Source organism: Aspergillus costaricaensis (genome assembly GCF_003184835.1).
Source record: "Aspergillus costaricaensis CBS 115574 unplaced genomic scaffold BO79scaffold_1, whole genome shotgun sequence".
Classification (NCBI taxonomy): Eukaryota; Fungi; Ascomycota; class Eurotiomycetes; order Eurotiales; family Aspergillaceae; genus Aspergillus; species Aspergillus costaricensis.
This window is the reverse complement of record NW_020291801.1, coordinates 1458449-1481910: the sequence shown is the minus strand read 5'-3', so window position 1 is coordinate 1481910 and position 23462 is coordinate 1458449. Positions and strand designations below refer to the sequence as shown.

The window sequence follows — 23462 nt, the reverse complement described above, 5'->3', positions numbered from 1 at the left end:
ACATTTGAGATGCTCTTAAATGCAATCTGCACTTGGATTCTGCAGGAATATTCATATAAACCCAATTGCAGGATAAGATCACAAGTAGTATACACAGTGTTGAACATGGCAGCATGGGATATATACACAAGCACACAGCCGAAAATAAAAACAATTATACAACAATAGTGGAAGTGATATAAAACAAATGCCAACCCGAACTCACAGCAGATCATCAATTTCACGAATCTGCCCCAGACAGTGCTTCTCGCTCCATCGAAGCGCAATCGACTTCGGGTCAATGTCAATGCGGCCCAGCACGGCCTCCAACTCATATTCCTCATCCCAGCCCTCGATCGTCTCCTGGAGATGGGCCTTCTTGTACAGGCGCCGTTCATCAAGAGGGCGCTTTAGTAGCCGGCGACCGGCCTTTTTCACCGTCGGGTTGGTCTTGAGCTGCCACAGCTGGGGATCGCCCTGGCTCTTCTTCTCCAGCAGCTCAACGGCATGCGTCAGATACTCGATCTTCTCCATGTCCCGTGACGCATCCTTAGATCCTTCGGCTGAGCTTAGCTGACGTTGCAGGTTTCCAGTGACCCGGCGGGCTTCGATGACAAAGTCACGGTTGAGTGCGCTTCCTCGGGCCAGAGCGGTCAAGATGCACCACCGCATGCCATGCAGATTACCAGTCGCGGCAAACGCACGTATGAACATTTTCATGCAGACACCATCATATGCCAACGAGTGCCGGAAGCGGGACATGTAGACGGTTGCCAACAGATCAACAGCCAACTCGGGCTTCTTCACTGCGATCAGTCTTCTGCTGGTCGCTACCGTGATGTGGTGCTTGACCGTCATCTTCTTGTTCGACCAGCACAGCTCATAGAAGCGAAGCACGGCCATATTGATCAGCTGGCCTTCAGCCTCAGAGTCGACCTCCATGATCTGGCGGAAGAATTGGGGGAAGAAGCGAACCAGATGGCGAATATTCTTCCACTCGGAGTCAATCAAAGCACGAGCAGCACCGACACCCTCTTCAAGCAGAGTGCAGATGACTGCGAGTTCAACATGCAACTGCTTGAATTGAAACCGCGCATTCTTGGCATTCTCAAAGCACTTCAACGCCTCCGTCAGCTTACCGACATGCATGTAATGAGACATCTGCTTGTGGAGCTTTTGGTATTGGTCAACTGGCCTCGAGGGAGTCATGTGTTGCAGCGTTCGTTGATACCACGGTAACGGGTCCTGCGTGTACGGCATCAAGTTGACTTCCGCGAGTGGGAATGACCGCTGGTCATATCCAAGCACTTGTTGCGATGTGGCAGCTTGTCCATACTTCGCACGAGCTGCCTGCAGCATCTGCCAGAATCCCACTGGCGCTTCCTCAAGAGCGTGTCGACGTTTTCGGAGCATTTCCAAGAATTCCTGCTCGTTGATGAAGTTCGGCCAACGGCGCTCACGTGCGAACCGCACAAATTCATCAACCATTTCCTTATTACCCTTTTCCACGAATGCCTCCAGAATGTGCTTGTAAAGAATTTTGTCGGGAACCATCTGGAACTTCTCGATATAACGGTAGACAAACTCGCGGATCTCTTCACCGGAATGTGATACCCAGTATTCGAGGAAGATGCGGTCAAATATCGGCGTAAAGTCATACTTCCTCGAGGTCAACTTAAGCTCATGCATCTGCTGTAACCCAGCGTCCACGCCCTCCCAATCACAGGCCAAAGCCCTTCCAAATACCAAAAGACCCTTTGTTCGGCAGCGAAGTGGAATGCCGTATCTAGTCGTCATGTCTTTAACCAGTGCTTCCGCATCAGCCAGCCGACCGAATTCCACGTATGCTTTGATCACGGGGTTAAAGAGCTTGTCAGTGGGTTCCTTTCCCAAGCGTGGAAGGATAGTCAGGATCTTCTTCAATTGCCCGTTCAAAAGCTCGATACTCCTTGTCTTCTTCCAAAGCCCGGCGAGATAGGCGCCGCATAAGCCGCAGCCACGATCAACCTCGAGGTTCCGCAGAAGAAACCATTTGGCCGTAGTAAGTCGATGAGACTCTAGTAAACATCGGAGCACGATATCGACCATTTCCGGTGGCACTTTGAATTTGTGCATGTATCGGGTAAATATAGTGGCGACGGATTCGATGCTCCCCTTTCTCGCTAGCGCGAACATCAAAACTTTCCACATACCAGGGGACACTTTGTCCACGTCTTCTAGGCGCTCGAAAATGTTCCTCGCAACCATAACGTTTTCTTCTCTGCAATTCGCATAAAATGTCTTGACCGTAACTTCCCGTCTATCTGTAGATATGCCGTTCAACGTCGCGGGGTGGGCGTCCAAAAACAAGTGGGCGGCATCAATAGGGCGACCGTGGTCAAGAAACTTTTGCATTTCTTCTGTGACTGAATCATGCCATTGAGCTACATCTTCTGTTTGTTTCTCATGACCTTCGGTTGTTCTTTGGTTCGCATTGGCAAGGGCGGATTTTGCTCGGTCCAGTGCATCGGTCGATCGTGTTAGGTTCGGAGGGAGATCGGGAGCTGAGGTCAAATTGGCTGGTACTTGTCCGGGAGTAAAGGTGTCAATCAACTTTGAGCGTGCAGTGTCCATATAAGTCTCCGTAGGGGCAGCAGGTTGTTGGTCTTGCAGCTGGACATCCCAGCTCAAGTCGTCACCACGGACGTCCACCCCAGCGGGGACAGCTTGCGCTTCTCTGAACTTCCGATCTTGCTCCTTTAGTGATTCCAAGCCCATAAACTCTCCTGCCTCAGCCGCCTCCATCATACGTGCTAATCTCCTTGCTGCAGATGTTGCATCGTAGTTCGGGGCTGAGGTTTGCAGGGCCCGCTTGTTTTCGACAATTCGTTCCGCAACGCGCACCCGACGATGGACGTCGTAGGTAATAGCTGCAACCGTGCAAAAGCTTCCCACAGTCGATCCTGCAAGAGCCAATCGACGGAGGACTCGTAGGGCATTTCGTGATGGCACAGCTGGTGTGCCGCTGGTGGGTTTGGAGACCATGGTGGTTAACCTTGCGCACCGCTGACAGCGGGCTGGGTCGGATCACCACTAAATCATTAAGTGGAAAAGATAGGCTACGAGGATTCAATGACAGAGGAACCGTCAGGAACCCCGCACCGGCTGATCAATTGGGACAATTGGAGTTCTATGATGGGTAGGAGGGATTCGGAGCTTGTCGGTCGGAAAGTTTGCACCAGCTTGGTCGAGTTGGTCGCTACCGCCCGCCGTACCGCATCCGGTCTTTTCCCGGTGTGCCCACTCGTCTTACTAACAACCTTTACCCGGCCTTTTCTCAGACTAACTATTCCGTACTGAGACAACTACTCCATGGAATCATGCTACAATGGTCCTTTGACGAATTCTATCGAATGTATAAACTGCTACCCAGTAATCACACATATATTTGAGCAACTCTATACGCCAATCGTCACGAAGATCAGTCTAATCGTAACCCAGGTCAGCGGACGCGTGTAGTATAGTAACTGCTGGGCTCCACTTCTAGCATCACTAGAGAAGAGGATCCGCCACAAAGCCTTCGTCGTTAGCCTCACCTCGAGGACTATTTGGGTAAGAGTCGTCAAGAGTAACTGCCAAGCACAGTCGTTAGCAGACATTCCTAGACAATAAGGTACGTAGGTTACATACCATGTGGTTTGATGAAAAAACTGGTACAGAAGGTGAGCAAGAACAAGGCCCCCAGGACAACAAATATCGCTGGAGTGAACTTTCCAACCGTCAGGCTGTAAAGGAGGCTGCAAGCGGTTGGAGAGATCACTCGAGCTAAAGCATGCAAGAGTCCTTTCGTGCCAAGTATCTGACCTAACCGTTCACGAGGGACATGTTTCGTGAGAGATGATTGCATTGTCGGTATCCCCATGCCGCCAAGTGCCATGACGATCCCCGAGAATACCATGATGGAACCCTGATATGACATTGCAAAACCCACATAGCCAACCATGTCTAGGAAAAGCGAAAGTCGTATAATAACAATCTCGCAGGTGCTGGAGCCGGGAACGATGTGATCTGGTTTCGGTGGTTCACGGAAGATTGCGATGATGATCGGATATACAACGAAAAGGTTGACGACCCGGGCGATGCTTATAATCGATATGAAGAGACTTGATTCCACATTGCCCCAGTCAAATTTGTACTCGGCATAAATGATGATCACTTGAGCGGTTCCCAACGCTACCCCGAATGCAATGGTATCCATTGCTGTAAGAAGAATAATATTCCTGCGCAAAGCCGGGGTCGCACCGTGACGATTGGGGAAAAGCGTGCTGGGGCGTCCTACTGGCGGTAGCAAAACAGCCAAAGGTGTAATTAGCCGTTTGGGGTTGAGGTTCTCCAGGCTCAGCCAGCCTGCCTCCCCTTCGTCGATGACTTTTCTTCGATGACTGTCCCGCGCTTGCCGCTGCTGGTCTGTCGATAATGATTCCGGGATGATGGTTATGACTGCAATGAGGTAGAGAACATTCAGGGCCAACGAGGCCTCAAAAGTACTCAGTGCCTGGCCTGTTTTCTTAATCAAGATAGCCGCCAGCAGAGGCCCAGCTGCGGTTCCAGCGAAAAGAGAACCGTATACGTATCCGAATGCCGCACTCCGCTTCGTTGGGATGGTGCAGTCGGAGGCATACGACATTGTCAGTGCCATGATGGTGGTGAAAGAACCACAGACGCCATCGACGATGGCAGCCAGTAGAAGCACATGCACAGACACAAGATCTGGCTTGGCTGAGACAAAGACAAAGATAGCCTCCATCAAAATGGTCCCCAATGCGTTGAGGGCCAATATCTTTGTCCTACCGTAGCGATCTGATAGGTGACCGAGTCTGGGGCATGCTAGTGCAGATAGTATCCCGGCCAGGAGGTTGAAATACAACTGGAACTGAGCAAGCAATGACTGGACTTCGGGTGTCTGACACTGCGAATTCTTATTTCCAATGATGACAGGCAGATACGTGAAACCCGGGTCCTGGGTCGCCTTGTTCGCCATATAGTCCCTGCAAATGAGAGACATCATCAGGTTGATTTTGGGCACTGCAGTGCCGCCGATCCCTAGCATATAGAAGACAAGAAATGGAAGAATCCAAAGGATCTGTTACGTGTCAGAAGTCGCGGGCACGACCATTGTCCATTGTTGATGAAGACTCACGCTTGGCCGTCTCCATGTCTGCCAGAAACCTCCCTGGGCGACGGGATCATCATTTGGTGGGTTAGCCCGATGGTCATGCCCCGGTAGCGACTCTTCGTTGTCTTGTTCCAATAGAGGGGTTCGCTCGTGGGTGTGCATGGGGTCTTCCCAAGTCTCCAGTCCAGTATCAATTGGCGCAGAAGCGTCCAGTCCGGCTTGCAATCCCGGACCAACCTCGGTATGCGCAGTCGGCGATGCGCCGCGCCTGATCGTGGACATGGTGCGAGCGGTTTCGCACCTTAGAAGCAGAATAATGGGTAGAGCAACTAGGCTGGTGCCTACATTTGCTTGCTCTGGGGTTGAAACAGTACAACACCTGAGGTGGGCTCAAAACATTGGAGAAAACCGGGCGGGGGGAAAGCCGGCAAGGAGACCAGATAAATGGTAGTCCGTTTACTAAGTTAAACTCCGAGCCATTCGCTTATCAATCGGCATGAAACACACGACAGGTCAGCAAATGCTGGGATGGAACACATGCCAGCGCATGTTAGTATCTTATCGGTAGGTAGTGGTGACGTGATTCTAGAATTTCAGCCTAGAAATGGCCATGACTGGAGGTGGGTGGTGATTGTGGGAGATGTTTCACGGTTCAAGTCCATTTCTCGGGGATCAGCCCCGGGTATGCAAGTCTCAGAAATCTCAGAAGCAAGGCAAGTCAGCTCGGCGATAACGCTCTGGACTACCCGCCGCCTCGGGCCACTTACATCACTCCACGCTGTCGATTACAGTAGTAGTACTTAGGTTCGAAGTGTACCCCTTCCCAGTTCCAGAAACTCCCCATAGGAACTGCCAGGAGTCAAGACACTGGTACGACGGTGATCCTGCCACTGACTGGTTTAAATCACAGAAAAGCCAGCCTATTCGCCCACATGAGGAATTTGCCGAAATCGTAAACTAAATGGTTGTAGCTCGTTGCTTATTGCTTGTATAGACACACAGACTATCGTACAGAAAACGCCTTCACATACACACATCAAAGAACAGAACCCTTGTGAAAAGAAATGAAACTCTAGTGCCTGGTTATTATACTACCAAGGACGCTCCCTGTTCACCAGCGAAAAACTTCTTCTGCTCCAAGCACCTCTCACTCTTGCAGCCTTGACAACGCAGCGTCATTTGCAGCGAGCATTTCTCGCCCTTGTGCAAGTGCTCTTTAGCAAGATCTGCAAGGGCTTGGATGAATACAGGGCTGCCGTTCAGACTTTCGGCCCGCTTGACACCCGGGTGATTCGCCTCTTCCATGACTTCGAGATCCAGCTCATACAGAGTCTCGATGTGGTCGCTGGTGAAGGCGATTGGTACGAGGACAATGTCAGTCTGTCCACGCTTCACATACTCTTGAACGGTATCGCTAGTCTGCGCCCCCAGCCAAGCCTTTGGTCCAACCTGAGACTGCCAACAGAGGCGGTAAGGGTTGCTGAAATTGAGTCTTTGCATGACCGCATGCACAGTTGCAGCGACCTCGGCTGGGTAGGGATCACCTAAAAGAGTAAGTACTCGATTAGCCACGGGGACTTCGTGACAGGTTCCTCAAGGACTCACCTCTGTTCACAACACTCATGGGCAAACTGTGGGCCGAGAACAAGAGAACCACTCCATTCCTCTTATCTTCCGGATAGGTTTTGAGTTGGTCCTCAATGTTTCTCGCAAACGCCTCCACAAGGCCAGGGTGCGTAGGCCATCTGTCGATAACGCTCCACTGGATGGCTCCGGAAGTGTCCACGTTTCCGTTTGCTCGCTTACCCTCCAGCCGATTCCTCCATTTCCACAACTCATTCAGAGAGCTACCCGTAGTAGAGCAGGAATATTGGGGATATTGCGAAAATGCGACCGCCCGACCGCCCTTGCCATTGCCAAAACCATCTTCCAGCAATTGTGTGTACATTTGTTCCGTCAGCGGGTTGGCGTAACGGAAGGCGACATACGGCTTGTGAGGCGCAGTCTCCGGGTTGATCTTGTCCAGCAGCTTGCACATTTCTTCGCATTGGTATTCCGACCATTTCCTGATGGGTGAGCCTCCGCCGATGTCCGCGTACTGTTTTTGGATCTTGGGTGTGCGTCGCTTCGAAATGAGAGGCCCGAGGTAATTCTGGAACCTGCCTAGAGGAATCAAATCGCCGTCGGCCTTTATTAAAAGTAGACTGTTAGAATATTGCAGCCGAAATGATAGCTTGCCATGGTCGGAGACGTACAAAGAGCCGGCTGAGGAAATCCTCTACTTCGTCTGTCGTCGAGGGCCCTCCCATGTTGAGGAAGACCATGGCCGTAGGGCCCTTAGAGCCTGTTGCATCCTGGGTAACTGGAGGTACCGTTGTCGCCAGCCCACATCTTTGTTCCTGCCTGTATCCGAACAGGGTGCGAGATGCCGGTCGCAGCAATTGCCGGGGAAGAGTAAACGGGCGGCGGAGAGCCATGACAGGTAATTGTAGGATCGGGGAAGCTAGTCAAAGGAGGTACAAGGAAAGACCGTTCGTATCGCGCAAGTGGATGAACAATTCAGGCCTGCATTAAATAATCAATTGATAGACGAGTGGCAAGAAGAGGTAGTGGGTGTATACAACAGCGCAAGGCCTTCTGGAAGCTGAAAAGTCCAGAACGGCTTGATGACGGAGCATCGATACCACGACTAACTCCGACCCCCGACAGCCAATGACCGGTCACCTTAGCGTCATCAATTACCGGATGGACATCACATGATGTTCGTGTCTCCCCGCGTCTTTCTGCCCGCCAGTTTTATCGCGTCCCTCGCGACGGGATCCAGTGACGATATAGATACTACTGCTATTAGATCTCCCCTCGGCTGCAGGCAGCAGAGGCCAAACAGGCAGACACAATAGCCCCACTTGTTCCTTATATCGAATGCAACTTATCTAAAAGCTTTATACTTCCCTGTCTTCTTTTCGATACTACTTTGAATACTTCAACCCACTCTACCACAACCAGTATGGCGGACGGTAACCCACATCGCGAAGATGAAGCGGCTGAGGAAGAGGAGGAGATTGATGAGACTGTACGCACATCCTACCATAGCCTGGACTGAAAGTCTGGAACTGACGATAAGATCAGAGCTACAGATCAGTCAAAGATGCAGTCCTCTTCGCAATCGATGTCAGCGATTCCATGTTGACGCCTCGTCCCTCAGCAGACCCTAAGAAACACACCCAAGAGTCACCCACGACGGCAGCGCTCAAATGCGCTTACCACTTTATGCAACAACGAATCATATCCAATCCACAAGACATGATGGGGGTTCTGCTGTTTGGGACGCAGGCGTCCAAGTTCTTCGAAGAAGATGAAGACAGTCGCGGAGACCTCTCCTACCCCAACTGCTACCTCTTCACTGACCTGGATGTTCCTTCGGCCCAGGAGGTCAAAGAACTTCGAGCGCTGGTGGATGATGATGGAGACTCAAGGGATATTCTAGCTCCGGCGAAAGAGCAAGTCTCTATGGCAAACGTCCTATTCTGCGCCAATCAGATATTCACATCCAGAGCGCCAAATTTCCTCTCCCGGCGCTTGTTCATCATAACCGACAATGACAACCCCCATGGTGATGATAAGACCCTACGGTCGGCCGCGACTGTACGTGCTAAGGATCTTTATGATCTTGGTGTCACCATTGAGCTGTTTCCGATCTCACGTCCTGAGCATGAATTCATGAACAGCAAGTTCTATGACGTAAGCTATCATACTCTATGGCAAGGTGGTAGGGGTCAATACTCACTCCATATACAAAGGATATTATCTACAAGTCATCACCCAACGATCCAGAGGCGCCTACGTATCTACAAACATATTCAAAGGCGGCGACAGCGACCGGGGACGGGATTTCACTTCTCAACACGCTTCTATCCAGTATCAACTCAAGAACGGTCCCGCGTCGCACTCATTTCTCGAACATGCCTTTAGAACTCGGGCCAGACTTCAAGATCTCGGTATCGGGCTATATACTCTTACGAAGGCAAGCTCCCGCTAGAAACTCCTTCATCTGGCTGAACGGCGAGAAGCCTGTGGTCGCGAAAGGCGTGACTACCCATTCTGCAGATGATACTGGCCGTAATGTCGAGAAATGGGAGATCAGAAAGGCATATAAGTTCGGTGGAGACCAAGTAACCTTTTCGCCTGATGAACAGAAGGCGCTCAGGGACTTCGGTGAGCCAGTGATCAGGGTTATCGGGTTCAAGCCTATCACTGCGCTTCCATTTTGGGCGAACGTCAAACACCCATACTTTATCTATCCATCCGAGGAAGACTATGTAGGTTCCTCACGAGTGTTTTCTGCATTGCACCAGACGCTTTTGTGTAACAAGAAGATGGCACTCGTCTGGTTCATTGCGCGCAAGGGTGCTGGCCCCGTCCTCGCCGCTATGATTGCAGGCGAAGAAAAGCTTGATGAGAATGGCGTACAGAAATATCCTCCTGGCATGTGGATTCTTCCCCTGCCTTTCGCAGACGATATCCGGCAGAACCCCGAAACCACGTTGAATGTCGCCCCGGAGTCATTAATCGATCAGATGCGCGTGGTCGTTCAACAATTGCAGCTGCCGAAGGGGGTGTACGAGCCTCTCAGATACCCCAATCCATGTAAGTCAACTCTGCCATCCACTGATCTTATAGTATGAAAGAGAAGCTGACAGCCTGTGATCAGCCCTCCAATGGCACTACCGCATCCTACAAGCTCTCGCATTAGACGAAGATCTCCCTGAAAAGCCAGAAGACAAAACTATTCCCAAATACCGCCAAATCGACAAGGTACATCCACCATACCCAACAAGGAAATACTCTTCCAACGTTTACCTAACTAACAACTCAACTCCAGCGCGCCGGCGACTACGTATTATCCTGGGCCGAGGAACTCGAAAAACAACACGCCAAAACCTCAACAGCGGCCCCTCACCCCACAAGCACATTGGTGAAAAGAGGATCCAAAGACCGAGCAAGCGAAACCGAAGACTCCAAACCATCGAAAAAAGTCAAGGTCGAGGAGGGCTCCGGAAACCTAGAGGAAGAGGTCCGCAAGCATCACGAGAAGGGGACACTATCCAAGGTAAGCCAACACAAGCGTTCTACATGGCCTCTTGATGATATCTATGACATTATACTGACCAACGGTTTCTAGCTTACGGTCGCCATCCTGAAAGACTTCTTGACCTCCAATGGACGCTCAAATGCCGGTAAGAAAGCGGACCTTATCGAGCGGGTAGAGGAGTTCTTGGAGCAGTAGCATGGCATGCACTCGTTTGATCCGCTATTTAACACCCCTAATGGTGGCTATTCGTCATCTGATAGCATGAGCTTGTAATTAATGGTCGGTTGGATGGTCGAGATAGGAATCCTTCAACGAGAACATGAATGGAAACGCTTCTTAGGCGATGTAACTGTTTTGTCCCATTAAAAAAATATCGCATCCGCTGGACTAGCGGGATGCCATCAAATCGCAGAGTAAGAGTAGAGACATAATCATATGAACCATATCAGGTCCAAGTACTTTTCCAAGAACAAGCCGCTGAGAATTCGGTTACCGAGGTCTTTATCCCCAGAAAAAAAAAAAGATTCACTAGTGCAGCAGGTGCACGTATTTCCAAGTTCGGATTAATAGTATTGAAACGATCGTAGAATATCCAACCAGATTCGCCGTTAACGATAGGAGTCAGGCTTCTTCGCCGAAAAGAAATGGGAGGGGCGAGTGCGTTAACTTAGTCAACTTGAACCGAGCAGTCCCTGTAAACAACGCCACGCTGTTTGTAATATCCCTGTAGAAACGTATTGTCGCTGGTAATGATCCACAAGAACTGGTTTCGAAGAACAAGCGAAAAGAAATTCACCCAAATGGGAAGATTATGTCGAAAGATAGCAAGAGAACCAAGCAAAAGAGCGCCGAAAGAAAGAAGCTATCGTAATATATACAAGTAGAAGCCGTGGGTATTTTTGGTGAAAAGCAGAAACGTTAACGGTATGCGTACAATGATCAACATTGTCCATAAACTTGACAGTAGCAGACTTCTTCGTCGGGACAGCTGTGAGTAGCGGAATGTTAGTGGTCAAGATGCATTCAGGGGGTGAGCGATGCAAAGGGAACGTACTATATTGATTCTTTGCCGAATATGACGTGCCAGAGAAATTCCATGACACGACCGCTACTGGCATCATTCTTGTCCGTGTCGATAATCCACTGGCGTATCTTGATGTAGTCTTCTCGTGGTCGTTGGTGAACCTGCTCCCGTGACACGGCGAATTGCGCACAACACGCCGCGCCAATTTGTTTCGGCATTTGCAGGAACTTCTGGTATTTAGCCTCGTCGTATTCATCTTGCATCGTGAGGCCTCCGGTGGAGTTTAATGGCGGGGTGCTTGTGCCCTCGAAGATCTCTGCAAAGACTTCTTCTGTCACGTGCTGGTTGGTGCGATGGCCCTGCTTGCACCCTGGGTTCCAGTTGCAGCGGAGGTTGACGTAGCCATTATCTTGAACGAAATTGAGACGTAAGGATTTCATCGCAATGACATTATCGTGTAAGGGCGCATCTACATGCCAGGCCATCAGGAAACCCGATCGATGAGAATGAAGAAAAGCAATTGTAGACGGTAGGTTGTCGTAATGATCAATTAGGTAGGTGAGATAAGCCATGGACTCGTGACCCTTGTTCAGCGGGGTTGTGAGTGTCGTGTCGTCAGCTGCGACCTTTTTGGAGGGATTCACGATGTATATGGCCCGTTGCCAGCTTTGGAGGAGGGAAGCTTATCAGTGCGCTGAAACATATGGGGGGGGAATGGGATGCCGATAAACACTCACTCTGGTAGCTCCTCCTCGACCCATTCAGTGTGCTCTTCCTGTAGCTTGGCCATCACAATCACTTTATCCCCTGGTGTGACAGGACGGGAGCCATTTAGTCTGTTCATCGGCGGGCGCAAATCCAGCCAATTGATCAGGTATGCGCCCGCGCGATACTGATCGCAGAGGTCCTCGAGGTGGATCTTCAAGAGATATAAGGGCAAGATGAGTGCTAAACTAGCACATAGTGCTATGCGAGCGCCCCATCTCATGGTGGATAGCTGGAAGTCGGTAGCTTCTGTGCACGACTCAGGACTTTATCCAAAGAAATTGGTTGAAAAGCCAACGAGGACTATTGTCGTAAGGCCGTAATCAATGTAATACAGCTTGGACGCCGTTCTTCTCTTATGAGGGTGACAAGATTGGAGGTTGATGAAGATTGATGTTGTCACAATACAGCTTGGTGTAAGGAATGACTTGAGTCGGGAAAGACCGATAAAGATGCAAGATGGAGAGGATAATTTCAAGCATTAAAAGGAGGGTCAATCCGATGAGGAAGAATCCAAAGGAAGGTAAAGAGGGGGTAAGAATAAATAGAAAAAAAAGGAGGGTATTGGAGGGGCTATATGTGAAGCATATTGCGAAAGATAGAGGACAGAGAGAAGGGGAGAGAGAGAAGACGGACGAGAGGGGTCAAGGCGAGGTAATCAGGAAAGGAGACTGGAGGAGCATTGATTAACCTATTCGTCTGCCTACCAAGGCGGTAGGTGCAGTGGTAGTAGAATTAAGTAGGTACTTTTTAGTGACTTTGGAACTAAAATAGTCACTAAGACGAGTAGTAGTAGACTTAGACTTAGACTTAGTAGGCGTGGGAGGAAGGTCCATCGAATGCTTCCAATTCCAGCCCCCATCTGCCAGCTTCTGTTTCGCCCGCTCAGGCACAGCGAATCTTTCAGTCAGTTAGTCTTTTGTTGTGGCGCGGCAATGGAGGGAGTGGGGCGTAACCGTAACCCCCCACTGAGCGGCCACGCGTTAAAATTGTTGCTATCGTTTGGCTCCCCAAAGATGAAGACTAAGGGGGGGGGAATGGAAGAGACTGTCATAGGCTGTTGGGGAATGGAGAGTTCCCCTCAGACAATCGCAAACCTTAAGGGAACCACTTTCTTCCTTAGCGGGCTCTTAGCGGGGAAGCTTGGCAGCCGCCAAGTTTAGACTGGGAGCACGACATCTTGTCTTTAGGTTACTCTGAGACATACCATAATTTATTACGGCTGACTGACTGATTATACTACTCTCGGTATCTCTCCCAATCCCTTGTCCCCATTTCGGAGTCTCGTCTCCATGAAAATCTTCCCCCCCTCGTATAAAGAAGTTGAGATCGCCCGCCCTTCCATGCCTCAACTTGGCTGTGCAAAAACCATGGACCACTGGTGGCGGTCAACCTTTGCCCCTTGACGGGATGACGTCGCGGGGACCATTGCGCGTACGTGGGCACCACTAATATCTCTGGCCAAATATGCCACGCAGCTGCGACGCTAATCCGCCATGGTTCGCATGTCACAGCCTTCTTTCGAAACCCAACGTTCGGCGGTTTCCAAGTTTATTCGGTTGGATTGCCAAAAACTGTCACCCCGGATCGGCAACATTGTCTCGCACGTCCCGAACACGGTGGATAAGAGAATGGCCATGAGACACTTGAAACAAACATGTACCGGTGGGCAGGCAAACGAACACGAAGAACCATGGCCCACTGCGTACCAATCTAGATACGTACGTGGACAGCTGGGGAATGGATATATGATTTGCCCGCGAGATGACAAGTGCCTCGGGGATTTATCCACTGATAAGGACTCAAAGTCAGACTTCAACCCACATTCGGATCTAATTTCTTTTTTTTTTATCCATTCGGCTTCATCTCGCCGCCCCGCCCATTCTGTGTCTTGACTCTTTTCGGCTTTCCTGCCTCTTCGAATTCGTGGTTCTTGTGTCGCTTAATCTTTATCAGGTTATCTTTGGGATACACTAAGCTTACTCAGTACATTTCCGGTTGCGGAAACCCCCAAAATAGCCTTAACAGTCAATGTGGCGCCCAGCAAGGCTTAGCCAGGCTGACCTTATAAGGAAAGATAATGGCCCCCAGGATTAATAGTGGATATTATCAGTAGCTAAATCAGTAACTTAGGACAGCGAATAGTAGAGCGGGGGAGGGGGGCAGGATGAAGGATTCATATGACTACATTAGAAAGTTATATCAGGCAATACACAGTTCTACTTTAGTTGGCGCCATACCCAGGCGCAGCCGTCAATATCGGCCAATGGGGGTACTACTACGTATCAAACCTAGAGAGAATAAATCAACACTTCTCTAACCTAGACTACCCCTTTGGAAACGGCCTTGGAGCCTTCTAAAAGATCATTAATGCCGTGTTAAATAAAGCTATCAAGGCGCATCTAGCCTTCCAGCCAGACCACAGCTGGTTTACGAGAGACCCATGCTCATCAATGTGGATAATGGAAGCAAGAATAACAAGACCGATATGAACTTCATCTCTTGGAATATTAAGCTTGAGCTCCTCCATGAACCATGCCATTTCATTTATAAGAAACGCCTGGACTTACTCCACGGTCAGCGCACACAGCTCCAACCAAATATTAAGCGGCCGATAATTTCTCCTCTATCCATACTTTAGCCTAGAGAACTACTCAAGACTGCTATATCATGCTTGGCATCAACTCTACCAGCACCCTTGAACTCATTCTAACCGAAGTTCTACACATATCATCACCCACGCGCACAGGCATAGACTGTGGTCTGGGGAAGAGAATATAGTGATATTAGATCAGCTCCACTCTCGAGAGAGAGGTGTGTGGATCCAGATACCAGAGGTCTCACAAGCTATGATAGCGGAGAAAATAAACCGTCGGACTCCTTCGGCTTCGCTGTGGACAAAGATAAGTATTACCATGGCTCATTACGTTGTTGCCTGGCTTGCTTTCCCAGAGAAATCATCTTTCGTGATTCCCTAAATCACCATTTGCTGGTTATTCTTTCCATTGGAATTGATCATGATGATTTTACTACTTATGACCAGCCATTGCTCATCGCTTGAGATTTTTAATCTGTTTTTGATACTAAGTGAGGAATAACATGAACAACGTATTTTATATTGTGCGCGGCAGCGGAACAGTAACCCCGGAATTTTGAGAGGTCGATGTTGAATTTGCTAACAATGATATAATATCAGAGGCAAGTACACTTTGGTACAAGACATGATACATAGCAACATCATTGCACTTTCAAACTCTGTTATCTTCTCTCGGATTGTCTTCCTTTAGCTCCCTACGCAGAATCCATGGATTTGCATACCACTTAACGAACTGGATAATGCAACTACTGCATAGTACCGTGACACATAGCAGAACTACATGGGCACCGCTGCATGGACTTATGCCCAAGTAGCGTTACATCCATGAAGTTAAGTACTCGAGTGTAAGATCAGTAAATAGTACTCAAATTTAAATCTTAAGGATGGATTCTCCAACAGTCTTGGCAACCGAGTACAAAGGGAGCAAGGGGCGCATAATAAGATTCAATGCTATCGAAGTTGCACAACTCAGCTGAGTCAAAGTTTCTTTTTATTAGTTAGTTATTCTTTCTCGTCCTTTCGCCCATCTGACATCTTAAGTAGAGCCTCACAGCCGGTACCTAATGAACAGCTCACCCTTTCTCGGTGAGAGAGAGAGTTTCTGGAATGATGCGTCATCCAATGTGATTGACACGTGGTTCATCCCCTACGTGCGACATTTGCAGGACCTGCAGATTGACAGATCGAGGTGACAATGGACATAGCATTTGAGCATTGAGGCTGTGCATTCGGCTGAAACTAAGTCTGTCTTTTTGCTTTTCTTCTCTTCCAATAGTACTTTGTAAAGACGCGCGAGCAACTACAGCTGAGCTGAGTGCAGAGTAGTGTTCTGCTCGGCTTACAGATCACATGACCTTGAATAAGTCCCGATCGGCGTCAGGTGACTGGGAAGGGGAGAAAAAAAGGCATCCATGCAAACCTAGCAAACAGGCCAGCCTCACCCAGTTGAAAGGCTATCTCGAGGTAGTATTACCGAATCTGCAAGAATTGTGGTACGGGTACCTCTTCTTGTTGAATGCCGGGTACCGTGGATGGGATGGTTTTTCGGGGAGGGGGAACCCGCCCGACTGGTTTAGCAGTGAGCGGGATTGTGATGGTGGTGGTGATCATCGGGCAGGTCACACCCTTGCAACTTAAAATGGGTTGTTTGTTCGCTACGCGTGTGCGGGAGGGCTTACTTAGTTCCCTCTCCAGGAGTTGGTTTACTTTGTACTTTGTGGACATCTGAATAACCTTCAATGTTGCTTGTCTGGTTCCAAGGGAAGCTAGCTGATGACAGACCCCTAGTCCGGTAGATCATGACTTGTCCCATGTCCCTATTCCGATATGGGCTTCTCTCTGTATGTGTGTATATGTATGTATGGATGGATGGAGAATGTAGTGTCAAGTCAAACAATCAATAAATGCCAGATCCCAAGATCGGCTCCCCCTCTCCCAATCGGCCAACATTGCCATTACGTATCCGATCAATTAATGCTTCAGGCACCATTTGTTTTGGCTCTGCTGCCCACAATAATTCTTGGAATTATTTGCCGTTAGCCTTTGGGGGACTTTACCATCCTGGTACAAGCACCGGTGCGACTTTCTAGTAATTAAAGCAGAGATGAGAGAAGAGAAGAAAGAGACAGAGGACAGAGAGAGGTACTGTTGTTGACGGTCGGTGCTGACCGGAGGGGAACCTGAGGCAAACGGTGCCCCGAAGAATAATTAATTCCCCTGCCGAGGTGGGCTCCCTTTTCTTTCTTTAGTTAGTTCCTTTTCTGGTGTCTCCCTCGTTCCTCACGACTCTTAGTACTTACTAACTACCACTAACTCAGGGTACCCCAAGATTAGTAGTGAGGTCTTAAGAGTAAGTAGTGAGTGAGTTAAGTGAGGTAGTTAGGTTACTACTGGTTAGGGTGAACTGACTCTCGTCCATCCGTCCCTCTCTCCCTCCTCCTCCCTCCCTCCCTCCTCTCCTTCCCCCGCCCAACGAACGAGTCGCTCTCGTCTCGTTGACCAACAACAACAACATCAACAACTGGCACTCTCTGCCTTGAATCACTCCCTCATTTCCCCCCTTCCCTTCTCTTCCTTTCCCCCCCATCTCCCCTTCCACCATTTTCAACTTCCCCCCTTCATCCAATTGCCCTTTTTCATTTTCCTTGTGTCTACTTCCCCTTCGGACTTAAACCAACTTCTTTCTTTGCCTCACTTTCCTTTCCCTACGTACCCTTCCTTTCGCATTGACCCTTGGTCCTTCCTTTTCTTCTACCACCTCATTTTCACTCTTAATAATCCCTACTTATATCTTTTTTGATCTTATCTATTGTATAGTGTGGACGCTTCATTGCATCCGCCTGTACCCGTAATTTCCTGGATCCTCCTTCCCTCCGTCCTTGGTTCTCATTCTGCGCCCGCTTCTCGGCGACTCCCTTGTTTCGCCCGCACGCCGCTGCCTCGTCCCGAAGGCGCACATCTGGTCGCACACGCACAAGGTTACTCTGCGTTTACTGGACAGGCACGCGTTTGTTGTCCGAAGCTTCTCTTGGAGCAGGTTTTCACTTCCTTGCCCCAAGTCTCTTCGTCACAGACGAGGCCTAACCGCCCACCTTCGGCTCCCGGTATCGTAAGCCGCCGATACCAAAGTGTTTTTGTTGTCTTCTTCGGTCGGCAATCGACGCGGCCACCGCAGCGAATTATCGGTCACCAACGCGCATCCCCTGTTGTTTGACAGTCGCGAACTCTTCTAGCCCCGAGGTGTTGCGAAGATCGGGTCGCAGGTCGGCTCACCGAATCGCCATTCGCATTGGAGAGGAAAACTAAGAATAAGCAAGCAGGCCGGCAAAGAGATCGTCGCATAACCGGAGGATGACCGAAAACTAAAACGAGAAAACGAGAAACGAAGCGACGACTGTGCGGGCTATTGACGTTGGCTGTACCCTCACCCTACGGGATTAGGCACAGCCTGCTGTTCGATCAGCCGCAAGAGTGGCTGTCCCTTCAGGCCGCATGATCAACGCTACTGCCAATGGTGGACGAGGGACAACTGGCAACATGTCGACAATCGAAGACCCTTTCGTTTCCGCCTCCCAGGAGGGCGCCGTTCCTCGCGATTCGCACCGGTACTCATCCTTTGACACCCAGCTGTACAGTCTAGATGCATCCTCCCCGGCGCAGGCAAAACGAGCCCTCGAAGCGCATCTGGCAGAGACAGAGCGTAGGCTCGAGGAGGCCAGCAAGCTCGGCACTGCTCTCATTGAGCAGCAGAAGGAGCTCGAGGAGAAGTTGAAGGAAGTCGAACAGCAGCAGGAGGCGGGCCAGATTGGGCCCGACCTTCGTCAGAAGCTCGCGGACTTGGAGAAGGAGTACAATGAAATTGGCCGGGAAACTGCGCGGGCTTTCCTTGCCCCGAAACGCATGGCGGGTGGTGAGGATGGTCACTTGGGCACCCCATACGAAAAGGTATGCCGAGGCTATTGTATAAGCCGCTGAGCGTGCGCAGGTTGCTAATCATCCTTCGCAGTCACCAATCAGTCCCGCCCTGTTCGCCGGTCAAGCAACGAATTCCCCAAGTAAAGTGAGCGTACCGTCTCGCAAACAGCGCAACCAATCTTCGACCCGCGTCCATGACATCGAATTCGCGACCGAAATCTCGACCTCCCTCCTGGCCCAGGTTCGCCAATTACAGGCCTTGCTTGCTGAGCGCGAAGAGGCTTTGAAGATCCTCAACCTGGAAAAGTCAAGGCTTGAGTTGGAGGCGGAGGGGTACACCCAGCGGATCCGTGCTCTGGACGAGAGCGAAGAGCGCTACAAGGACGAGAACTGGGCGTTGGAGACCAAAACCCATGAATTGATGGCGGCCGTTAAGGAGGCAGCCGATCGAGAGAGTAGACTCAACAGCAACCTGGGCGTTCTGGCCTCTGAGAAGGGCTCCGTCGAACGAGAGCTTGAGGACTTGAAGCAAGTCAATGCGAAATTGATCGAGGATCATACGGCAGCTCAAAAAGCCAACGATTCCGAGATCCATCTCCTGCGAAGGAACCTCAATGCTGGAGATGCCGAGAAGCTTGCTCTTCAAAAGAAAGTCGAGGAGCTGAACTCGCAGAACGAAGAACTCGCGCGAGCAGTGGCAATGCGCATTCGTCAACACGAAGCAGAATCCACTCGCGAGGTTTCTCGTGGCCATGAATCGGATGATCAAGACCAGTCCACGCCAGAGAACTCCCCTCCCCCGTCGCCCAACAAGTTCACGCCTCGACACAACCATCTGGAAACCGAGACGCTGCGGAGTTCACTGGGTCATGCCCATCGGATGATCCAGAATCTCAAGAGCACTATTCATCGCGAGAAGACCGAAAAGATTGATCTCAAGCGTATGCTGCAAGAAGCTCGTGATGAGATAGAACAGCGTCGCCGCGAAGCCGCTGCCCCAACGAACCCGTCAAGCAAGCGCCAGAAGACCAAGGCTGAGGCCGCCAGGAAAGCTCCTCGGCCCGACTTGCTGGGTGCTGGACGGAAGAGGGCAGAAATCGAGATCCAGGATTCGGACTGGGAAGACAATGCTACCGAAGCCAGCCCGTCTCACAAGCCTTCCATGAAGTTGCACCAAGGTCGTGTAGGAGGACAATCGTCCGACGAACCTAGTGATGCGTACCAGACTGCCACCGAAGCCGACGACCATTTTGAGACGGCCAACGAACGAGAAACCGCGACCGAAAGCGAAGCTTTCCAGACCGGAATTGAAAGCATGGCTGACGATAGCACTGATACCGATGAGCTCACGGAAACCGAGGAGTTGCAGCGGACACCACGCGGAAGAGTGTCATCCTTGACATTGACGAAAGCCCGCGATAGGACTTCCTACCAGAGTACTGCGTCTACCTCCGGCGATGAAGACGAGGATTACGACGAGGGCTTCCCGTCGCCTAGCCAAATGTCCTCGCCTAGATACCGCCTAAGGAAGAAGAGGAGCGTCATGAGGAAGATTCGTCCTTCAGGAGAAGCCCCGATGGCCTCTGGTAGCCGACCGTCAAGTGCACGAGAGTCCCCCGCGACAAGCTTCACTCAAGGCTTGCCATCCTCTGAGGGTCAGAGTCTCTTCATGGAGCTTGCGGAACTAGACGGAGAGGAAGATGAGGGTGCCTTTGGCCCCTCTATGCGATTCGCTACTGGCTCGCAGTCCTCAACCCCACGCATGCTTCCCACCCCCGACTCCAGACGACCTTCGGAGGCTATACTCGACGCGGTCCCCAAGCCTGTTATGGTTGATTCTGGCATGATGACTGATCCTTGGGTCCCCACAAGTGTGACGACAACTAGCCTCCAGGATACGAACGATGAGGAGGCTCGTGGTTTGCCTACAACTCCCACAAAGACAGTTATGTCCGATGCCAGCACCGCGACCGAGGTAGAGGTACCGCCGCAATTGACACACGCAGGCACACAATGGACTCCCATCGAGGCAGAAATGGAGAAGGACCAGGTCGTTGTAGATGCTCAAGATGTCAAAGCGGTCGGCCAACAAATGCCTGTTATGGAAACGGATGTCTCTGCGGTTTCTTTCCAGGAGACTGTTCCTGTGGCACCAAGGCTACCAAAATTGAGCACCTCATATGCTGTTGGGGGTACCACGGAGCCCGTCGCCTTCGCTGTTCCCGAACCGCCGGAGGTTACACTGTCAGCCATTTGCTCAGAGTTGACTGCGCCAGCTGAGGTAAAACTTCCTGAGCCTGAGCCTGCATACGTGGCAGATATGACCGTCTCGGCGATCGACTTCCAGTGTACACTGCCCGTCGCGCCAGCTCTTCCAGAACCCGCGCCCCCAGTTCTGTTGACCGAGCATGGCACCAGTACCGAGATGCCCGAGGTGTCTCTGTCAACTATACTGTCGCAGCACACAGAACCTGTTGAAGCCCTTGTGGAACCCGTGGAGGCAACCCCAGAAGTCGCGCTTGCAAACGTGGAAGCAGAATGCCCAGAGATTGCTCTGTCTTCGATTTTTGCTCAGCAGACACAGCCGGTAGCGGCTATCCCAGAACCGAGGGAGATCACCCCTGTAGTCGCCATCGAAGAGCAAACGGCGCCCAAGGCTGAGCTCGTGTTTTCTTCCATTTCTTCCCAACAGACAGAGCCCATTGATGCTGTTGTACCCGAGCCAACGCTTCCTAGCCTTGCCATCTCTTCCACGGCCTCCCAATGCACTGAGCCGATGCCCGCGCAGGTGCCTGAATTGCCAGTCCCTATGGTGTCACATGTGTCACTGTCCACTGTCAGCTCCGTGGAAACCCTGCCCGTCAAATCCACTCCCCCGCCACCTGCAATTCCCGTGCTTCAATTTCCTGACGAGAACGCGGCTCCAGAGTCGAATGACAAGTCGCTTAATAGCAGCTCGATGATGGAACCGCCTTCGCTTGTGGTTTCAGAAGATACCCTGGACGATAGTACAGTCAACAGTGCAGCCAACATCAAGTTGGATGAGTCGCTCCCCTTGAGTGCCATTTCCGGGAACGCTGTCCCACGTCACGTGCGGAAGCATTCGTCCTCCAGTCGCGCAGATCAGGGTGCCCAGACGATTCTCTCGTCGAAGCAAATTGATCAGATCCTGATGGATCGTATTGTGGCCCGGCCATTGTCTCCTCCAGACAGCGACAAGGCCAAGGAGCAGAATTCTTCTCCCTTTGCCACTCCGAAGGCAAGGACTCGCCCGACTCACCAACCCTCCGCAACGTCTCTCCCGTCCCACAAGAGGCCTGGAAGTGCTCTTAGCCAGACTTCTAGCATCCAGAGCCATCCTCCCTTGCCCGTAGATCATAGGGAGGCCATCATGGCAGCGGAGAAGAGATCGTTGGAACAGCGCCCCTCTTCTCCAAGCCTGATGGGCCCGCCTCTTGCCCCAGCGTCGGCCTACAGGACGAATGTAGCTCAGCGTCCACGGACTCCCAATGACTCCAACCTTCAACCTGGAACCGCAACTACAATGTCAAGGATGAAGGTGAGGCGCGAGAGCCATGTGTCGCGGAGATCGTCTGTGTCATCATTCGCTTCTGAGATTGAAGAACGGTTCAATGGCCATCCGAACCCAGCTCTCGGCCCTCAAGGTTATGCTGCCGGTACAGATCCGCGAATGATCCAGGCAATCACACAGACCATGATCGGAGAGTTCTTGTGGAAATACACGCGCAAGACCGTGTCCGGGGAAATCTCCAACTCGAGGCATCGCCGCTACTTCTGGCTCCACCCGTACACGCGCACGTTGTACTGGAGCGAACAAGATCCACAGAGTGCTGGCAAGAGCGAGCTCCGCACCAAGAGTGTTCTGATTGAAGCTGTCAGAGTTGTTCCAGATGACAATCCTTATCCTCCCGGTCTTCATTGCAAGAGTCTCGAAGTGGTTAGCCCGGGCCGCCGGATCAGGTTCACTGCAACTACTAGTCAGAGACACGAGACTTGGTTCAATGCTCTCTCGTATCTGCTGTTGCGCAACTCGACGGAAAACGGTGAGGAGCAGGAGGGTGATGCTTCACTGGAAGACATTGATGAGTTCAACCCCGGATTCCGCTCACGGTCGCGTCAGACCTCCCGGCTGTCATTCTCGTCTTCTCGGAGTCGTACAAGCCGGAACTGGCCTAAGCAACGTGCAGGGTCCATCCTGTCAAACCGTCGGGCGGCCACCCCTGGTCGTAGTTCCCCGGCCTTGAGTACGCCGTCTCATTACTCGGACCAGAGACACGGCTCTTCCTCCCGTCTTAGTACAATCTTAAACACCACAATCAAGGGTTCTTTCGGCCGAAAGGGTCCTAACTACGCTACCTCGAGCATGCATGAAGGAAGCCTTCATACACATGACAGCGAGGAAGATCTGCGGCAAATGATGGAAAGACAGGATGATCGGCTCGAGAATGTGCGGGCCTGCTGCGATGGTAAGTTCTTTGCCCCCTAATCTTGCGATTCCGTTGCCCTACCATCGTAACAAAAAGCTAATGACCTTGAAACAGGCAAGCATGATGTCGGCGCGCTGTCAAGGACCAGCAAATACAGCCCCCGTGTCAACCGAATCCACTCCCATCATTGAAACCGTCATCGAGAGCAACCTACTGAGCCGTGGCCCTGAGGCCTACCTGGCGATTTTCCTCTAGTTTCTTCCCATGGTGTTAAACATTTGCATGAGCCTCTTTTGCATTATCACTATAGTCATATTTTGGCACCTCATCATGTTCATTTGGTGTTTATGAGCGCAGAATCAGCGTCTGGATCAGCTTAGCCGCGAGTTTGCATACCCCCTGATGGGCACATTCCTCACTGCCGCCAGTTTCTATACTTTAGTTCCTTTTAATCTCTGGGGCTTGACCTCATCTCCCCTCTCCTGTGC

General features: G+C 51.0%; 7 protein-coding genes across 7 annotated transcripts; 3 read left to right on the top strand and 4 right to left on the bottom strand.

Annotated features, from left to right (window-relative positions):
* Positions 1-42: 42 nt before the first annotated feature.
* On the bottom strand, positions 43-3132 carry BO79DRAFT_206225 (pentatricopeptide repeat protein). The gene has a single exon (XM_025681930.1). It carries the CDS (start codon positions 3001-3003, stop codon positions 202-204), a length of 2802 nt encoding a protein of 933 aa, XP_025545349.1. The 5' UTR covers positions 3004-3132; the 3' UTR covers positions 43-201.
* A 256-nt stretch (positions 3133-3388) lies between these two features.
* BO79DRAFT_283802 (putative tetracycline-efflux transporter) lies at positions 3389-5427 on the bottom strand. The gene is made up of 3 exons (XM_025688180.1): positions 5159-5427; positions 3649-5101; positions 3389-3590 (listed from the first exon to the last, which is right to left on the bottom strand). The coding sequence occupies exons 1-3, from the start codon at positions 5414-5416 to the stop codon at positions 3511-3513; spliced, it is 1791 nt and encodes a 596-aa protein (XP_025545348.1). The 5' UTR covers positions 5417-5427; the 3' UTR covers positions 3389-3510.
* Positions 5428-6104: 677 nt separating this feature from the next.
* On the bottom strand, positions 6105-7746 carry BO79DRAFT_283801 (ferrochelatase HEM15). The gene is made up of 3 exons (XM_025688179.1): positions 7390-7746; positions 6740-7322; positions 6105-6678 (listed from the first exon to the last, which is right to left on the bottom strand). Exons 1-3 carry the CDS (start codon positions 7609-7611, stop codon positions 6221-6223), a joined length of 1263 nt encoding a protein of 420 aa, XP_025545347.1. The 5' UTR covers positions 7612-7746; the 3' UTR covers positions 6105-6220.
* Positions 7747-8039: 293 nt separating this feature from the next.
* On the top strand, positions 8040-10569 carry akuA (putative DSB repair complex subunit Ku70). Its single transcript, XM_025679125.1, has 6 exons — positions 8040-8207; positions 8264-8875; positions 8935-9781; positions 9846-9949; positions 10017-10244; positions 10317-10569. The coding sequence occupies exons 1-6, from the start codon at positions 8142-8144 to the stop codon at positions 10419-10421; spliced, it is 1962 nt and encodes a 653-aa protein (XP_025545346.1). The 5' UTR covers positions 8040-8141; the 3' UTR covers positions 10422-10569.
* A 228-nt stretch (positions 10570-10797) lies between these two features.
* Positions 10798-12356, bottom strand: BO79DRAFT_3562 (DUF3431 domain-containing protein). The gene is made up of 3 exons (XM_025689117.1): positions 11988-12356; positions 11281-11916; positions 10798-11214 (listed from the first exon to the last, which is right to left on the bottom strand). The coding sequence occupies exons 1-3, from the start codon at positions 12236-12238 to the stop codon at positions 11166-11168; spliced, it is 936 nt and encodes a 311-aa protein (XP_025545345.1). The 5' UTR covers positions 12239-12356; the 3' UTR covers positions 10798-11165.
* On the top strand, positions 12357-12755 carry BO79DRAFT_3561 (uncharacterized protein). Its single transcript, XM_025689116.1, has one exon. It carries the CDS (start codon positions 12475-12477, stop codon positions 12703-12705), a length of 231 nt encoding a protein of 76 aa, XP_025545344.1. The 5' UTR covers positions 12357-12474; the 3' UTR covers positions 12706-12755.
* Positions 12756-18148: 5393 nt separating this feature from the next.
* BO79DRAFT_223573 (putative nuclear migration protein (ApsA)) lies at positions 18149-23229 on the top strand (the record flags this gene model as incomplete). The annotated part of the gene is made up of 3 exons (XM_025683613.1): positions 18149-18556; positions 18618-22994; positions 23089-23229. 3 exons carry the CDS (start codon positions 18149-18151, stop codon positions 23227-23229), a joined length of 4926 nt encoding a protein of 1641 aa, XP_025545343.1.
* Between the last annotated feature and the right edge of the window lie 233 nt (positions 23230-23462).

Coding starts and splice junctions, on each gene's coding strand:
- akuA (XM_025679125.1), top strand. CDS start 8,142: ATGGCGGACGGTAACCCACATCGCGAAGATGAAGCGGCTGAGGAAGAG. Junction 8,208..8,263: donor AGGAGGAGATTGATGAGACT/GTACGCACATCC, acceptor CGATAAGATCAG/AGCTACAGATCAGTCAAAGA. Junction 10,245..10,316: donor AGAAGGGGACACTATCCAAG/GTAAGCCAACAC, acceptor AACGGTTTCTAG/CTTACGGTCGCCATCCTGAA.
- BO79DRAFT_283801 (XM_025688179.1), bottom strand. CDS start 7,611: ATGGCTCTCCGCCGCCCGTTTACTCTTCCCCGGCAATTGCTGCGACCG. Junction 7,323..7,389: donor ATTTCCTCAGCCGGCTCTTT/GTACGTCTCCGA, acceptor CTTTTAATAAAG/GCCGACGGCGATTTGATTCC. Junction 6,679..6,739: donor CATGAGTGTTGTGAACAGAG/GTGAGTCCTTGA, acceptor TTACTCTTTTAG/GTGATCCCTACCCAGCCGAG.
- BO79DRAFT_3561 (XM_025689116.1), top strand. CDS start 12,475: ATGGAGAGGATAATTTCAAGCATTAAAAGGAGGGTCAATCCGATGAGG.
- BO79DRAFT_206225 (XM_025681930.1), bottom strand. CDS start 3,003: ATGGTCTCCAAACCCACCAGCGGCACACCAGCTGTGCCATCACGAAAT.
- BO79DRAFT_3562 (XM_025689117.1), bottom strand. CDS start 12,238: ATGAGATGGGGCGCTCGCATAGCACTATGTGCTAGTTTAGCACTCATC. Junction 11,917..11,987: donor GTCGAGGAGGAGCTACCAGA/GTGAGTGTTTAT, acceptor CCTCCTCCAAAG/CTGGCAACGGGCCATATACA. Junction 11,215..11,280: donor TTCGGCAAAGAATCAATATA/GTACGTTCCCTT, acceptor CGCTACTCACAG/CTGTCCCGACGAAGAAGTCT.
- BO79DRAFT_283802 (XM_025688180.1), bottom strand. CDS start 5,416: ATGTCCACGATCAGGCGCGGCGCATCGCCGACTGCGCATACCGAGGTT. Junction 5,102..5,158: donor AGACATGGAGACGGCCAAGC/GTGAGTCTTCAT, acceptor GACACGTAACAG/ATCCTTTGGATTCTTCCATT. Junction 3,591..3,648: donor TTTTTTCATCAAACCACATG/GTATGTAACCTA, acceptor TGTGCTTGGCAG/TTACTCTTGACGACTCTTAC.